General features: G+C 33.6%; 2 protein-coding genes across 3 annotated transcripts; one reads left to right on the forward strand and one right to left on the reverse strand.

Moving 5' to 3' along the window:
• The first annotated feature begins 466 nt into the window (after positions 1-466).
• LOC139950477 (mitotic spindle assembly checkpoint protein MAD2B-like) lies at positions 467-17484 on the forward strand. Of its 2 annotated transcripts, XR_011787658.1 has the most exons (9): positions 467-623; positions 1378-1496; positions 2025-2096; positions 2510-2610; positions 3028-3122; positions 3318-3391; positions 3928-4020; positions 15157-15464; positions 17017-17484. XR_011787658.1 is itself a non-coding variant. In XM_071949169.1 (8 exons), exons 1-8 carry the CDS (start codon positions 575-577, stop codon positions 9065-9067), a joined length of 660 nt encoding a protein of 219 aa, XP_071805270.1. In that variant the 5' UTR covers positions 467-574; the 3' UTR covers positions 9068-9143. The 2 variants fall into 2 exon arrangements, 1 of the variants encoding a protein (XP_071805270.1); XM_071949169.1 differs by lacking the exons at positions 15157-15464; positions 17017-17484 and adding an exon at positions 9011-9143.
• LOC139950476 (uncharacterized) lies at positions 11586-14978 on the reverse strand. Its single transcript, XM_071949167.1, has 5 exons — positions 14691-14978; positions 13762-13885; positions 13238-13297; positions 12328-12489; positions 11586-11964 (listed from the first exon to the last, which is right to left on the reverse strand). Exons 1-5 carry the CDS (start codon positions 14909-14911, stop codon positions 11617-11619), a joined length of 915 nt encoding a protein of 304 aa, XP_071805268.1. The 5' UTR covers positions 14912-14978; the 3' UTR covers positions 11586-11616.
• Positions 17485-17490: the final 6 nt, after the last annotated feature.

The following is a 17490-nucleotide window of genomic DNA, read 5'->3' on the forward strand; positions in this document are numbered from 1 at the left end:
GTTCTGACGGTCTTCATCTCGATGTTAGCTATAAAAACAAATCAACAGCTATAGGGGGAAGCACTGGGCCGCCACTGCGCCGAAAGGAGGGTAGTTTTTTTTAGGGGGGGGTCCTTTTTAACGTTAATTTCCCTAATCTTGCGTGAACGCGCACGTTTAAATGGAAATGGTGTTTTAAAAGACAAAAGTGTATAGACCAAGGCCAAATCTCTGGAAATGTTCAATCTGAAAAGTTGAATAATTTCAAAAGCGGGGCACCGGGGCTATGTAGGGGGCACTGCACCAGGGGACTGGGTGCATTTGCCCCCTCCCTCTTTTTAGTCTCTCAAAAAGATAAAATAAGTTCAGTTGCCTCCAAATATTTTATTCAAGCTAGTGTTTCTCTCATTGATCTCTAGTCCCCGTTTTTTTTTTACGACGGACGCTTGGTGGCGCTATTTCAACCTACCGCGAAAAATAAATTTTGGACAAGGAAGGAAGTCGTAGCAAAAATGTCAGTATGTTTCTTCGGCATATTTTGTTTTAGTGACATTGAAAGCTCTTAAATAGTTGAATTCAAGATGAACTATTGACCATGGCTACCGAGGAAGGGAGTTATGGCAACGGGATAAAGTTGTCTCAAGGTTTGAGCTGAAAAATAATTCACTCTTGTTTTTGTTTTGTTTGTTTGGTTTACCTGACTGAAGCGGAATTGTCACTGCATCTGTTTCGTGATAAAATAATGTAACCCTCCTTTGGTCCTTTTCTGGTGTTTCTTGAAGTTTTCGGTATTTGGTGTTACAGTTACACTAAAATCGGGCATATTTGATTCTCTCAGTCTACAAACAGTGACGATACAGTGATATTGTTTGCATTTTAAATTGTCATGATACTAACTAGTAGTATGAATATGATTGTAATTAAATGTAAATGAATGATTACTTCTAGGGAAAAGTTTCCGTATGGCGCCACCACTTTTTCATTCGAAATAAAATAATATAGTATCTAATTTACCTGACTGATATATCCCTTTTTGTAAAAATGAGTGAAAAAGTGGTGGCGCCATACGGAAAGTTATCCAAGTAATGTAACTGGTAATCGTAGAAGATGGAAATTCAACACAACATTATAATGATGCTCTAAATCATCTGGGATAACTTTCCGTATGGCGCCACCACTTTTTCACTCATTTTTACAAAAAGGGATATATCAATCAGGTAAATTAGATACTATATTATTTTATTTCGAATGAAAAAGTGGTGGCGCCATACGGAATCTTTTCCATCATCTGATGCAATACATAAATCATAAGAAAGGGCCGACCGGCCGACAAAAGAAGACGGACTTAACTCTTATTTTGCACAGTTTTGTAACAACTTGATTTCTTTTTGTTAAAAGTTGCGGCCGATATCTTGTGTGAATTTCTGGAGGTTGCAGTAAATCAAATTTTGTACGTCAGAAATTTGTACCCATCTGGAATTTTCGATCGCAGGAAAAAGTACAATGTGCCGGTACAGGTAAGTGGAAATTTACCCATGGTGCAGTATCCACCATGTAATCATAATGTGCAAGTCTTGCACATAATTGAACAATGTTTACTTATAAATGGGACTAAAAAAGTGTTCCCAAAAATGTTCGGTCACAAACAAGACTTTGAGGCCTGTCTGCTACCTTTCAAATACATGTACCGACATACATGTGTTTAAAGGCAGTCTCCCCAATTTGCAGGCCTGGAATAGTACTTAGGTTATGGATGGAGGCCATAGGGGCTCTGTTGCCCCTGGTCCTCTGGTCTTGGAATCAAGTCAATACTGATAAGCTTTTCAAAGATTTATCAATGGCAGTTGAAACTCTCACCAGTACCCATTTGTACTCCTGGTGCGTTGCTCAAGGACACAAGTTGCGACTGACCAGGCCAGGATTCAAACCCAAAGTACAGAATTCCACCACTCCAGGCCGCTCGGACACGACGACACCCCATATTGTTACGATGATGTATTATCCCTGTTTTAAAACATGTTGTTTGTCTTTGTACTTACATGTAGATGTCCCGCCATCCAGAACTCAATCAGTACATCACAGATGTCATGGCAGGAATAAAACCTCTTTTAGCCAAAGTGAGCTCAATATTAATAACTATTTTTTAAATAAAAGCAATTTCGAGGTAAACACATCTTTCCCTCATTACTTACTCATTAAATTGTCATACTTAAAGACCTCAACCCATTACAAATCGTAGGCTTCAGATTCGGCTCAGGCTAGCTTGGCCCAGGGTTGTTTTGACATGCGCATGCTGAAGCCGATTCCAAAACTTGAATTAAAGGGCCCTAGAATTACAAAATTAAGCAGGATACCAGCTTCAGATAGTTTAATGTGAGATGGTATTTGTGCTGGTAACCTTATTCTGGTAAGCAAAATTGTTGCTTAGCTAGTTTCTGTGCCTGAGCTGCTCTATGAAATTGGGCCCCGGAGTAAAGTTTCAGACCTTTTTTGTCTGCAATGATTCTCACTTCTGTGTATTACTATCCAGGATGAAATTCAGTGCATCTCTGTGGTGATCATTCACGCACTGCAACATCCAGTTGAGCGCTTTGTCTTTGAGATAGCGCCCACATCTTCAAGGTCACTCAGGTATGATACTACATTTTAACAATGATAACAATATCAAAGTTTTATATGCCAGATCTACCAACAAGGTACTCAAGTAAAATGGTATACATTTATACAGAAAGATAGGTAATTGAGGGTGATGAATTCTGAGACCCAATTATTTAGCACCTTATAAGGGTTTACAAGGTGCTATGGCGCATACAGCAGCCACAGCCAGGAACACCGGGCCAAACCTCTTCTCTTTTCAATAAGTGCACCAGGTTCTTTTACATGCGTTACACAACACATGGTACTAATGGCTTTTTTACCATGCCCCCATCGGAAGGACGACACAATGGTTAACTGTCTTGCAAGTGTTACTGGGGGATTCGAACCCACACTATTAAACGGTACAACCAGGAACTCTTGACTATTTCATGTTTATACATCTCTTTGTAGCAATGACAGCTTCCTAATCAACATAGAACAGTCACTGAGAGCCTTCCTCCTGAGAATCAACACATGTGATGCTGCACTACAGTCTAACCCGCCAGGTACTTTAAGTTAGGAAATAGTTTGTCCGAGAAATGCCAGTCTTGGTTCAAGACTCTCGCCTGTTATTAATATCTCCCTATGATCCACCAAAATAAACAACAGAAGCGTCTTGAACCAAGACTAGGGAAGTACTAGCTCTTTGAAATCAGAATGTGACCTGCCCTTTAAATGTTTACCTTTTTATTTGTTTTCAGACTGCTCCTTTAAGATCCTCGTCCACACCAAGAGTTCGGCGGTCTTTTCCATGGAAGATAGTCAGTTTATTCAGGTACACTCACAACAAAGTCTTTCCTTGTAATTGTCCTCTTAAAGACACTTGACACTATTGGTATTTGTCAAATACCAGTCTTCTCACTTGGTGTATCTCAACATATGCATAAAATAACAAACTTGTGAAAATTTGAGCTCAATCGGTCGTCGAACTTGCGATATAATAATAAAAGAAAAAACACCCTTGTCACAAGAAGTTGTGTGCTTTCAGATGCTTGAATTTGAGACCTCAAATTCTAAATCTGAGGTCTCGAAATAAAATTCGTGTAAAATTACTTCTTTCTCGAGAACTACGTTACTTTAGAAGGAGCCGTTTCTCACAATGTTTTATACTATCAACCTCTCCCCATGGTTTTATGTCAATAATTATTTTGAGTAATTACCAATAGTGTCCACTGCCTTTATAACTACTTCAGTGGAATTTTGTTAATTTCTGAATTTAGAATGGAATTTCTTCTAACATAATCCAGATTTTTTGCGCTGAGCTCTTTAATAGGCCTTCAATCTCTATACATTTTTCTTGATGTGCTTCAGGATTTTCCATGGATCGAAGCAGATGAACATCTCAGTGCTCTAAAAGATTCTTCCATGACACCACTCAAGATGATGTCTTCTGATCTTATCAAGGTACGTCTTAGAGATAATAATATAATAATATCAAAGTCTGTGACCCACTCTTTGAAAATGAGTCAGATTGCGCCCAATGCACTAAGTCATGGACAGTTTAATGTGGAAAATGTCCCACCAAAAAAAGTTTTTATTTTTATTTTTTTTATTTTTTATTATTTTTAAGATCTATATTTGCATGGTAAACCTGTAGAAGCCTCACTTTTAGGCAATAAAGCTATGAAAAACAACAATTTTGTGATTATACTTTAGTCTAATTTGTATCCTTTTTTCGCGAAATGGTAGTTTAAAACATCACTTTACTTGTAATTTGTTTTTCACATAAAATGATGTATTGGCTAATTTCAAACGGGAGTAACTCAGCAACGCGATACACCCAAAGCTTAGACATATATACCAAATAACTGCTGCTGGTGTGTTCTTTCCAGCCATGTATATAACTCAATTCTTTAAATTGTCAACATCTGACTCATTTTCACAGAGCAAGTCTAGCGCACATATATAGCAAACAAGGTACCCGCGGCGCTGGGTAAATACGAACTTTCTAAAAGATATTGAATTGACGAATAATGAGACCCAAATATGTAGAACCTTATAAGGGTTTACAAGGTGCTGCGGCGCATTTAGCAGCTACTGCCAGGAACACCCAGGTAAAACCCCTTCTCTTTTTGATAAGTTTACTGAGTTCTTTTACATGCCTTACACAACACAAATAATACTTCATTTTTGTTTCTCTTTAAAGGTTTGTAAATAACTATTTAATTTGTTTGCAGGTTTTGTTTCTCTTTACAGATTTGTAAATAACTTATTAATTTGTGTTTCTCTGTACAGGTTTGTAAATAACTAATTAATTCTAGTTTCTCTTTACAGGTTTGTAAATAACAATTTAATTTTTTTTATTTTTTACAGGTTTGTAAATAACTTTTTAATTTTTGTTTCTCTATACATGTTTGTAAATAACTAATTAATTTTTGTTTCTATTACAGGTTTGTAAATAACTATTTAATTTTTTTGCAGGTTTTTCTCTTTACAGGTTTGTAAATAACTAATTAATTTTTCTTTCTCTGTACAGTTTTGTAAATAACTAATTAATTTTTGTTTCTCTTTACAGGTTTGTAAATAACTAATTAATTTTTGTTTCTCTTTACAGGTTTGTAAATAACTATTTAGTTTTTGTTTCTCTGTACAGGTTTGTATATAACTAATTAATTTTTGTTTCTCTTTACAGGTTTGTTAATAACTAATTATTTTTTGTTTCTCTGTACAGGTTTGTAAATAACTAATTAATTTTTGTTTCTCTTTACAGGTTTGTAAATAACTATTTAATTTTTGTTTCTCTGTACAGGTTTGTAAATAACTAATAAATTTTTGTTTCTCTTTACAGGTTTGTAAATAACTATTTAATTTTTCTTTCTCTGTACAGGTTTGTAAATAACTAATTAATTTTTGTTTCTCTTTACAGGTTTGTAAATAACTAATTAATTTTTGTTTCTCTTTACAGGTGTGTAAATAACTAATTAATTTTTGTTTCTCTTTACAGGTTTGTAAATAACTAGTTAATTTTTGTTTCTCCTAACAGGTTTGTTAATAACTAATTATTTTTTGTTTCTCTGTACAGGTTTGTAAATAACTAATTAATTTTTGTTTCTCTTTACAGGTTTGTAAATAACTATTTAATTTATGTTTCTCTGTACAGGTTTGTAAATAACTAATAAATTTTTGTTTCTCTTTACAGGTTTGTAAATAACTATTTAATTTTTCTTTCTCTGTACAGGTTTGTAAATAACTAATTAATTTTTGTTTCTCTTTACAGGTTTGTAAATAACTAATTAATTTTTGTTTCTCTTTACAGGTGTGTAAATAACTAATTAATTTTTGTTTCTCTTTACAGGTTTGTAAATAACTAGTTAATTTTTGTTTCTCCTAACAGGTTTGTAAATAACTATTTAATTTTTGTTTCTCTGTACAGGTTTGTAAATTACTAATTAATTTATGTTTCTCTTTACAGGTTTGTTAATAACTAATTAATTTTTGTTTCTCTGTACAGGTTTGTAAATAACTAATTAATTTTTGTTTCTCTTTACAGGTTTGTAAATAACTATTTAATTTTTGTTTCTCTGTACAGGTTTGTAAATAACTAATTTATTTTTGTTCCTCTTTACAGGTATGTAAATTATTAATAAATTTTTGTTTCTCTTTACAGGTTTGTAAATGACTAATTAATTTTTGTTTCTCTGTACAGGTTTGTAAATAACTAATTAATTTTTGTTTCTCTGTACAGGTTTGTAAATAACTAAATAATTTTTGTTTCTCTTTACAGGTTTGTAAATAACTATTAATTTTTTTTGCAGGTTTTTTCTCTTTACAGGTTTACAAATAACTAATTAATTTTTCTTTCTCTTTACAGGTTTGTAAATAACTAACTATCTTTTGTTTCTCTTTACAGGTTTGTAAATAACTATTTAATTGTTGTTTCTCTTTACAGGTTTGTAAATAACTAATTATTTTTGTTTCTCTGTACAGGTTTGGAAATAACTAATTAATTTTTGTTTCTCTTTACAGGTTTGTAAATAACTATTTAATTTGTTTGCAGGTTTTGTTTCTCTTTACAGGTTTGTAAATAATTAATTAATTTTTGTTTCTCTTTACATGTTTGTAAATAACTATTTAATTTTTGTTTCTCTTTACAGGTTTGTAAATAACTAATTAACTTTAGTTTCTCTTTACAGGTTTGTAAATAACTAATTAATTTTTGTTTCTCTTTACAGGTTTGTAAATAACTAAATAATTTTTGTTTCTCTTTACAGGTTTGTAAATAACTATTAAATTTTTTTGCAGGTTTTTTCTCTTTACAGGTTTATAAATAACTAATTAATTTTTCTTTCTCTTTACAGGTTTGTAAATAACTAATTATCTTTTGTTTCTCTGTACAGGTTTGTAAATAACTATTTAATTTGTTTGCAGGTTTTGTTTCTCTTTACAGGTTTGTAAATAACTAATCAATTTTTGTTTCTCTTTACAGGTTTGTAAATAAATAATTAATTTTTGTTTCTCTGTACAGGTTTGTAAATAACTAATTATTTTTTGTTTCTCTGTACAGGTTTGTAAATAACTAATTAATTTTTGTTTCTCTTTACAGGTTTGTAAATAACTATTTAATTTTTGTTTCTCCTTACAGGTTTGTAAATAACTATTTAATTTGTTTGCAGGTTTTGTTTCTCTTTACAGGTTTGTAAATAACTAATTAATTTTTGTTTCTCTTTACAGGTTTGTAAATAACTATTTAATTTTTGTTTCTCTTTACAGGTTTGTAAATAACTATTTAATTTTTGTTTCTCTTTACAGGTTTGTAAATAACTAATTAATTTTTGTTTCTCTGTACAGGTTTGTAAATAACTAATTCATTTTTGTTTCTCTGTACAGGTTTGCAAACAACTAATTAATTTTTGTTTCTCTTTATAATTTTGTAAATAACTATTTAATTTGTGTTTCTCTTTACAGGTTTGTAAATAACTAGTCAATTTGTTTGCAGGTTTTGTTTCTCTTTACAGGTTTGTAAATAACTAACTAATTTTCGTTTCACTTTACAGGTTTGTAAATAACTATTTAATTTTTGTTTCTCTTTACAGGTTTGTAAATAACTTATTAATTTTTGTTTCTCTGTACAGGTTTGTAAATAACTAATTAAATTGTGTTTCTCTTAACAGGTTTGTAAATAACTATTGAATTTTTGTTTCTCTTTACAGGTTTGTTAATAACTATTTAATTTTTGTTTCTCTTTACAGGTTTGTAATTATATATTTAATTTGTTTGCAGGTTTTGTTTCTCTTTACAGGTTTGTAAATAACTATTTAATTTTTGTTTCTCTTTACAGGTTTGTAAATAACTAATTATTTTTGTTTCTCTGTACAGGTTTGTAAATAACTATTTAATTTTTGTTTCTCTTTACAGGTTTGTAAATAACTATTTAATTTTTGTTTCTCTTTACAGGTTTGTAAATAACTATTTAGTTTGTTTGCAGGATTTGTTTATCTTTACAGGTTTGTAAATAACTATTTAATTTTTGTTTCTCTTTACAGGTTTGTAAATAACTAATTATTTTTGTTTCTCTGTACAGGTTTGTAAATAACTAATTATTTTTTTTCTCTCTTTACAGGTTTGTAAATAACTATTTAATTTGTTTGCAGGTTTAGTTTCTCTTTACAGGTTGTCAATAACTATTTAATTTTTGTTTCTCTTTACAGGTTTGTAAATGACTAATTAATTTTTTTTTCTCTGTACAGGTTTGTAAATAACTATTTAATTTGTTTGCAGGTTTTGTTTCTCTTTACAGGTTTGTAAATAACTATTTAATTGTTGTTTCTCTTTACAGGTTTGTAAATAACTAATTATTTTTGTTTCTCTGTACAGGTTTGTAAATAACTAATTAATTTTTGTTTCTCTTTACAGGTTTGTAAATAACTATTTAATTTGTTTGCAGGTTTTGTTTCTCTTTACAGGTTTGTAAATAATTAATTAATTTTTGTTTCTCTTTACATGTTTGTAAATAACTATTTAATTTTTGTTTCTCTTTACAGGTTTGTAAATAACTAATTAATTTTAGTTTCTCTTTACAGGTTTGTAAATAAGTAACTAATTTTTGTTTCTCTTTACAGGTTTGTAAATAACTATTTAATTTTTGTTTCTCTTTACAGGTTTGTAAATAACTATTTAATTTTTGTTTCTCTTTTCAGGTTTGTAAATAACTAATTAATTTTTGTTTTTCTTAACAGGTTTGTAAATAACTATTTAATTTGTGTTTCTCTTTACAGGTTTGTAAATAACTTATTTATATTTTTAAGTTTTATTTGTAACCAGCTCTTTTAGAAGGCCGTGGATGGTCACTTCAAGGTGTGGTTACACTTAACTTTCACCAAAATACCAAAATTAATATTCCCGGATTTCCATCAATTAAATGTGCTTTTTTTCATAACACTTTTCTACCCATCAGATGCAACTGTATGTTGAGGAAGCGGCAATCAAATCCTCCATTGAAGATCATTTATGACAGCTGGGATAACATCATGTCAATGTTTGTATAAACCAAAATAATTTAGAACATCTTTTAAAGGTATGGTCATAGATTGTTTTTTTGTGGATGTTATGCTGATTTGTAGGCAAAATGTTAACTTTCGGTTAAAAAAAAAAAAAAAAGTTCACCGATTAACAAATAATTTACAGGGTTAACAGAAGGTAATGGTGAAAGACTTCTCTTGAAATATTAGTCCATGAAATGCTTTACTTTTTGAGAAAACAGTAAAACAATATAAATTCTCGATAGCGAGAATTACAGATTTATTTTAATATAATATGTCATGACATGGCGAAACGCGCAGAAACAAAGGTGGGTTTTCCCGCTATTTTCTCCCGACTCCGATGACCGATCGAGCCTAAATTTTCACAGGTTTGTTATTTTATATAGAAGTTGTGATAAACGAAGTGTGGGACTTGTACAATACCTTTTACCGAAAGTGTATAATGGCTTTAAAGGCAGTTGACACTATGTGTAATAATTGCTCAAAACAATTACTAGCATAAAAACTCACTTGGTAATGAGTAATGGGGAGAGGTTGATAGTGTAAAACATTGTGAGAAACGGCGCCCACTGAAGTGATGTAATTTTGGAGAAAGAAGTAATTTTCCACAAATTTGATTTCGAGATGTCAGATTTAGAATTTGAGGCCTCGAAATCAAGCATCTAAAAGCACACAATTTCGTGTGACAAGGGTGTTTTTTTCCGTTTAAGTCCGACAAATTTTTTTACAGGTTTGTTATTTTATGCACATGTTGAGACATACCAATTGAGAAGACTGGTCTTTGACAAATACCAATAGTGTCCACTGCCTTTAAAGTCACCTGAGAAAGTTTTAGCTGAATACAGTGCTTTGAATCCATCCACGTTAGGTGAAAGCGGGTGCCATTCGCATCTCTGGCGGCAGCATTCACAAACGGGCACCAGGGAAACCCTATAGAAGTCTGAGAAATGTTTCATGCATAAACCGTTTCTCAAATTAAATTGTTTGTGGTGAAAAGATATCAATACCATTTAACTTTAAAGGGAATCCTTTTTCAGAATAGCTTTTACTATGTATAAGCTGCAGTGCTTCTTTCTAAGTAACTTTTTATGATCATTAATGTTTGCAACAATCTATGACTCTACCTTTAATGTATTTTTTACTGAGCGCTTCCAAAAAGCATAGAGGACTTTACTAGAACTTACATGTAGTATACCTCAGTCTTGCCTTCCACGAGTAGAAAAGTTCATAGAGCTCCTTTTAGTAAGCAGATTTTCTGATTTATTTTGCTTACTATAGCAGGAAAATATGCTTTAAAGCAAGCGTACTTTACAGGGTACCTAGAAATTTGTTGAAAAATATAGCGCTTCTGCACCCCATAAAAGCGGCTGCCATATCCAAGGCCGAAAGTCATGGTACGCAGACACGCAAGATTTTTCCAGATTCCACAAGCGCGCTTGTGATAAAGAATTAATCTTCAAGCAAACTTGATGCATAGCTTAAAGTAGCGCAATTTGTGGAGTTAAAACAGCGCAATCAAACTGGTTTTGATACAGGCCATGCAATCAGAATCTTGTTGCTATGGATTGACCTATTGGTCTCAAGGTTTCAAATTTGCTTGAAGACAATAAATATGTTATATTTTGTAGTTATAAAAGTGCAAGAAAGACTGAAATAAATTTGTAATTTGTACTGACTTTATTTGTTCCACTGCAGTTCATCATTCTTCTACAGGTTTTACAAAGAGCCAAGATCGATCTTAAGATGTTTATCAATCTTAAATGCTAAGCAAAGTGGGATGTCTTAATACAAATCACTATGGTAATACCGACAACTCGTCCTAAAAGGCACTGGATTATAGACATGTTTGTAAATTGCCAAAGACAAGTATTTTAACTTGGTGTATCCCAACATATTCAAAAAATAAAAACCTGTGAAAATGTGGGCTTAATTGGTCGTTGAAGTTGCAAGAAAATAATGAAGAACAAAATGCCATTGTGTACTTTCGGATGTCTTTCTCAGATTCAAATATTTTAGTGAGAATTACCTCTTTCTCAAAAACTATGTTACTTCAGAGTTATTTCGCACAATGTTTTGTACTATCAAAAGCTCTGTGTTGGTCATTACCCAGTAAGTTTTAATGCTAATATATATTTTGAGTAATTACCAAACGAGTCCAGTGTCTTTAAGCATGTGTGCTTTGCTGTATTTCAATTTCCGTTTCATATTTACTGCGTTGGACAGTCTGACTATCTATTGTGAACTTTTTGAGGGGCACCAAGGCAAAAACTGGGGGCAGCAGAGGCCGTGGTCTCTGTGTAATTCCAGGCCTGTTGTTAAAAAGATTATCATTAAAAAAAAAAAAAAAAACATTTAGAAATTCTTAAAAGCTGTATATTAAAATTGCACTATTTTTAACTGTTTAGTAAAATCTACTCTGGGTAGTGGAATATAAAGGAAGACAAGTTCTCTCCCAGCAAGTAGACATAAATACATTGATACCTCGCCATATTTGCCGATATTGGAAAAAAACTACTTAAGTTTAGGAAACTGAGTCCTGGAATCGAATTTCCGTTCCGAGTTCTCCTAATAGATTCCCTTGTGTATAAGCGTTGTAAGCTCCCACAGCATTGATCCTACACACAAAAACCTTCGTCGCTCCTTTGCTCTCCGTCACGATTGAAGTCGCTGACTTTAATTTCTTCTGGATGCCACCGGTGACGTCATGCTCTAGGCAAGAGGTTGCTATGGCAGCAGTGATGCTGCCATCTTCAGTTACCGTGACAACAGGCAGTGTGCTAGAGTTTGGATCCGATGGTGGCATGTCGTAAATTCCGTCCACGTCGGCAAGAAAAATTACTCGTTTAGGGTTGAATTCTGAACATAGCGCCTGAAAATACAAGAATGTTGATGATAAAAATGTGATTTACATTTTGCAAGTCATAACTTTAAACTCATATTAATATGAACACCCAAACTGTTGGACTCTTTTTTTGGTGGTATGCCTGATCCCATTAAGAATCATAATCACTTTACTAGCGAAGTCCTGAATCCCACAGAGTTAATCAAAACATGATGTTAGGTTTTGATGACTTGCAGGGTGGTTTAGGGTCAGCATGTTCAAGTCAAGTGGAAAAGTGAGCAATTTTCTTTTTTAAAATACAGCAAATTTGGTTTTGGAAATCCTGTTTACAATTCGAGCTAAAGTTCTCTCCACTTGGCAAAATTTCCTTTTTCATGGTCAAATGTTTACCTCAATGATCGTATCCCCACTGAGTATTGTACAGCCTCTCTGTCTATCCAGTACACAGTCTCCATGCAGTACAGGGAGGTACCCTGCAGCCAATAGGTTCTGGATGGAAACAATGTCCGATTTCACCACTCGCCTGTCGTCTGTTTCCCATCCACCGCATGGCTTTAAGAAAGAACATAAAGACAACCGATGTCATTAGCCATTTTGAAATATAGTGGACACTATAGGAGTTTAGTTTGGGTGTTATACAGAAATTTACCCAACCCTAGTTAGTGTCATAGTATTGTGTCCACCATATCTCAAAATGGCTTATTGTTTTACCTAGCTTGATAAAAATTTCACAGGATGGATTACCCTTTACATAAAGCATGTAAGCACAAAAACTTGCTTAGCACAGAAAACTCTTACATGGAAAAATTAGGTTGCCAGCATAACTACAATACCATTACCATCGCTGTGGCTGGTACCCCACTCATTTCTTGCTTAGCAAAGAAATTTACTGAGCAGAATTGGGCCATGCTAAGCAGAAATACGCATAGTACTAGTCATTAGTTGTACATGTGAGATGGTAGTTTGGCTGGTAAGCATGATTTTGTGGTGCTTGGCAACTTTTGTGCTTTTAAGAAACTATGAAATTGGGCTCTGCTCAACATGATATGCCACAAAAGTCAAAAAAGAGTTTTGCAACCACTAAACCTTTTTGTACTTTTGTCACTGTCTTAAAATAGTAAAGTTTAATTCAATCTTTTTAAAACAGAAATGTTATTGTAATTTGTACTTGGGTCTCAGAATTCATCACTGCAATAACCTATCTTTCTGAAAGTTTGTATATACTCAGCGCCTTGAGTACCTTGTTTGGTAGATACGTGCGCTATATAAGACTTTGATATTATTATTCGATATTACTCACTGATACTCCAACTGCGTTGACACCGTGTGCATTCAGCTCCGTTACAATGATGTGATTTAACTATAAAAAAAAGTGGTCAAACAAAATCAAAAATCGCTTTAGAATTGAACTTCATCAGCAACTCGAATCATTCTTGTAATGTTTGCGGTAACACCATACTTGAAATATCTCTCTCTATGAGTTGTGGTAGTTCTGAAAAAACAAAACAATGGTATAACTTGACATTGCAATCAGTATGCTCCTAGAGTCTGCAAAAGAAAGCTGTGATTTGTTAAAACACTAACTTTTCAGAACCACCAGAATATTTATTTATAAATGGAGATTTGTATGGTGTTACCGCAAAGATTGTGTCACCGAGCCCATCATGTAAAGTTTTGAAACCAAATGATTTAAAACATCAGTTTCTCAAACATTACTTTTTTAAATCCTTCTTCAATATTCAATATGCTTCCTTTTTTTACTGTTTTCAAATAGTCACTTTACTGTAAAAAAATATTGACATAGATACCAATAACAAAGCATACTTTTGTAACAGATATTCTCGTTTTGCAAAAGCCTTCCTTGACTTTCCTGATCTGCTCATCATCCATGTTGCTATGGTAACCATCTGCCACACCATATTCCTTAGCCTGGAAATGGCCGAATGACCTGTCGGAAGAATTAGACAATTTAATTATTAACTACGTTTTCACAAATAAGGCCTTTGTTTGACCCAGTTACTGGGGCGCTGTACTCCTTTTTTTCGAAATTTGCCATCATCGATCGTACTGGCAATAATGACAAATTTCTTTAAAAAAGCAGCACAGTGCCCCAGTAACTGGGTCTAATAAGACCCAAATATTATGAAACAATGCCAAATGCCAACTTAGGGCATATATTTACAGTAGGCCCACAACTTCATTGTGATCAATAAAAGTGTGCAGGCCCTTGAGTTGAGTCCTTTAACTGACCTTTTATGAATATTCATGCTGACAACTCTTCTGATTGGCTACCAGTAACGGGACTCCAGGAGAGAACCCCATTTAAAACAAAAGCTCAAGTAAGTCTTGTTGTGGATATTAAAGGTTTTAATCCTTTTTAAGTTCACCCAAGCATGGGCAACGAAGCTTACATAAACCGTATGAACAGACAGAGTTTGGGGGTTTGCTGATCATCCTGATGGTTTTTTTTTTTTTTTCATTTGCTTCTTTTTTTGGGGAAAAGTATCTGTATGGCGCCACCACTTTTTCATTCGATATGAAATAATACAGTATCTAATTTATCTCATGAGATATCCCTTTTTGTAAAAATGAGTGAAAAAGTGGTGGCGCCATACGGAAAGTAATCCCTTTTGTGTTACTTTCATGTGAATGATGATGGTTGAATAAACGTAGTATACTCAAATGAGATATTCCTGTTGGCAAAAATTAGTGAATAAGTGTTGGCAGGATACAGAAAGTTCCGCTTTGCTTACCCAGCGCCATGAACCAAAATGCACGGTTTGTTTTGATGGCGTTCTTCAATGTTGTCGCTGTGTACCGCCGTCTGCTGCTGTTGTTGTAATTTTACTTTTAGAAACTCAGCAATCTTCCTGATTTCATCAAGTTTTTCCGTTTCTACGCGGTCTTTCACAGTGACGGCACTCCCACCAAGTTTTACAATACATTCCACTCGTAACTGAGGACAATTGCTCATTGTTTTTGCTGTAATTTCTAATTGTATTGCTCAAAATCAAAGGACAAAAGGCAGAGAGGTGTATCAACGTGTATTTGTTTTCATTCAGTGTCGACTCTTGAGGGCGCTGTCTAGACAGCTGATCTGAAATATTTATTTTTGTCAATTTGTTGACAACACATGTTGTCAACTGTCAAAAAAAAGTGCGACAGACATATTCAACACATTAAAAGTGATCGTGTTTCTTTTGATCGTTTATCAACTAGGATTTGTTCTATGGACATGCTGACAGTGGATACAATGTACACAACTCTGACACTAAAGAAAAACAACGGGCAACCTTCGACTGTTTTAATTTGATATCTTCGACTTCAGCCAGGAGTATATCATATGGGGCTACTTCACTTCACTTCCTGCCGAGCTAGACGCCCCGTTTTACAGAAATTTGAGCCAGCTGGAGCCATGGCGACGTACGTGACCAGCCATCAGGCAGGCAAGGAAAGTCATGATCTTCACAGTATTTCATGGAGTATGTCAGATCCAACATGGAACAGCAGAATGATCGACAATGGATGTGAGTACTGCAAATGCAATATTATTTTAAACAACTTAAAATCTCACTCGGATTTGCAGGACAAGTTCTGCCAATTCTTGTCATTGTCTGTTAATAGTGATAGTCAGTAACAAGTTAAACAACATATACTGTCACAGTCAGTGACCCATCATGCCCATAATACCCAAAAAAATTGAAACTGTGAAATTAATAAATTATATTCTCAACTGTCACTTTGAAAAACACAAAGTCAAAGGGTTACTCACTCACAGCTAAAAAATTTGTCCAAAAGGGATTTCTGGCAGAGTTTTTTCCTGACCAATTAAGTACTGACCCTTGATGATTGACATCATGTAGGATATCATGACATTCGACATGGAGGAAAACAATTCTGAACACCATGACCACGGCCCACTTCCATAAAGCTGAAAAGCAGAAAATACTGCTGACAAACTTCTTCTTTGCTAAACAAACATTGAGTGCGGCACCAGCCACAATCAATGGAACTTTTGACTGGTTACCTGCTAAGCAAAATTATTCGGTTCTGAGGTTAGCAAGTTTTTAAATTGTGCTTGCTTATTAAAGACAAGACATTGAAAATTTGAAGGTATTTATCCTCTCGTCAATTGACCCCCTTGTACCATTGGGACTAGGGCCATTTAAATCTATAAAGCTCTTAAAAATAAAATAAAAGCAGACGAATTCTGCTTAGCAAATTTCTTGGCTTAGCAAGAAAATATGTGGGTACCTGTCACCGCAAAAACTGTTTTGTTTTCTGCCAACTTAGCAAAAAATGTTGGGCTGAAACCCCATTTATAATCCAACCCAACCATGCATTGAGTTTCAAATACTTGGCTGTTAACTTGTTTTTGTTTCGCCCTGAATTTGTTTTCTTCAGTTTAGTAAATTTATTTTTTGCCCTTTTTTTTTGAGAAACACAATTTATTTTTCCTGGTTCAAGAAAAGAATTGTGTTTCTCAAAACAAAAAAATGAATTTCTTTGACAGTTCAATGGCTTGATGCAAAATGAATTGAGAATTTTATAAAGCATCCCAGTTAGATTGACTTTAAAATGATTTAAATGTTTAAAACTTTAAAATGTTACGATTATTCATGATCCATGTCATCAGTATTGGCATCCACTTCAAAAGTTTTAAATTAATTGATGCAAAAAAAGACATGTCAATCTAAACTGGGGATGTTTCAAAGGATTGAACACAAATAAATCTGCTTAAAGGATTGAACACAAATAAATATGCTTTTGCTTTAATTTTTATCCCCAAAAATCATTCTATTTAAAGAAAAGATTTTAATTTTGTTTGCTTTAAATACTAACTTATTTTAATTGATCACCAAAGAGGTTTTTTTTCAACTTTGTTAAATTTTTAATTGGGTTTCATTTTGAGAAACATATTTTTTCCCTTGGTTTTATAAAGTAGAATATTTTTTTGTCAGTTTGATGCTAAATAATACAGTTTGAGAATTCTCTAACAAACTTGAATGGTTAGCAATTTGTTATACACGATGCTCATTGCTTCATGCATTATTTTTGGTTTACTTTTCTTGTCTGCAGGTCTCACATGGGCAATTGGAATCTAATGAGATGTCTGCCCTGATGAGTAACACAACAATTCAGGTCGGAGAACATCAGTTGGGCAGGAACGTCTGGTTCTTACATGGACAGCAACACCTAACTGGAACCAAAGAACTAGGCAGCAACTTCTGATGCCTACATGGACATCCACACCATTCCTAACTGAACAGCAACTTCTGATTTTGAGATGGACAGCAACTTCCGATTTTGAGATGGACAGCAACATCTGATTCCTACATGGACAGCAATGAGATTCTTAAGCGGGCAGCAACTTCAAAGATTCATGGACAGCAACTTCCGATTCCTACTTGGACAGCAACGCATGATTCCTACATGGTCAGCAACGTCTTACTCCTACATGGACACATGGACAGTAACCGTCTGATTTTTACAAGGTGATCAACGCTTGATCCTACATGGAGAGCAACAACTGATTCATACATGGAGAGCCAT

Source organism: Asterias amurensis, chromosome 18, assembly GCF_032118995.1.
Source record: "Asterias amurensis chromosome 18, ASM3211899v1".
Lineage (NCBI taxonomy): Eukaryota > Metazoa > Echinodermata > Asteroidea > Forcipulatida > Asteriidae > Asterias > Asterias amurensis.

Bases quoted from the DNA above. Each gene is read 5' to 3' on its own strand.
- LOC139950477 (XM_071949169.1), top strand. From the start codon at position 575: ATGGCTACCGAGGAAGGGAGTTATGGCAACGGGATAAAGTTGTCTCAA. The intron at 624-1,377 runs GTTTGAGCTGAA...TTTTGTTAAAAG, and splicing joins CGGGATAAAGTTGTCTCAAG to TTGCGGCCGATATCTTGTGT. The intron at 3,392-3,927 runs GTACACTCACAA...GATGTGCTTCAG, and splicing joins AAGATAGTCAGTTTATTCAG to GATTTTCCATGGATCGAAGC.
- LOC139950476 (XM_071949167.1), bottom strand. From the start codon at position 14,911: ATGAGCAATTGTCCTCAGTTACGAGTGGAATGTATTGTAAAACTTGGT. The intron at 13,298-13,761 runs GTATGCTTTGTT...TTTTTTTTATAG, and splicing joins CGAGAATATCTGTTACAAAA to TTAAATCACATCATTGTAAC. The intron at 11,965-12,327 runs GTAAACATTTGA...TTGTATTTTCAG, and splicing joins GTGGGGATACGATCATTGAG to GCGCTATGTTCAGAATTCAA.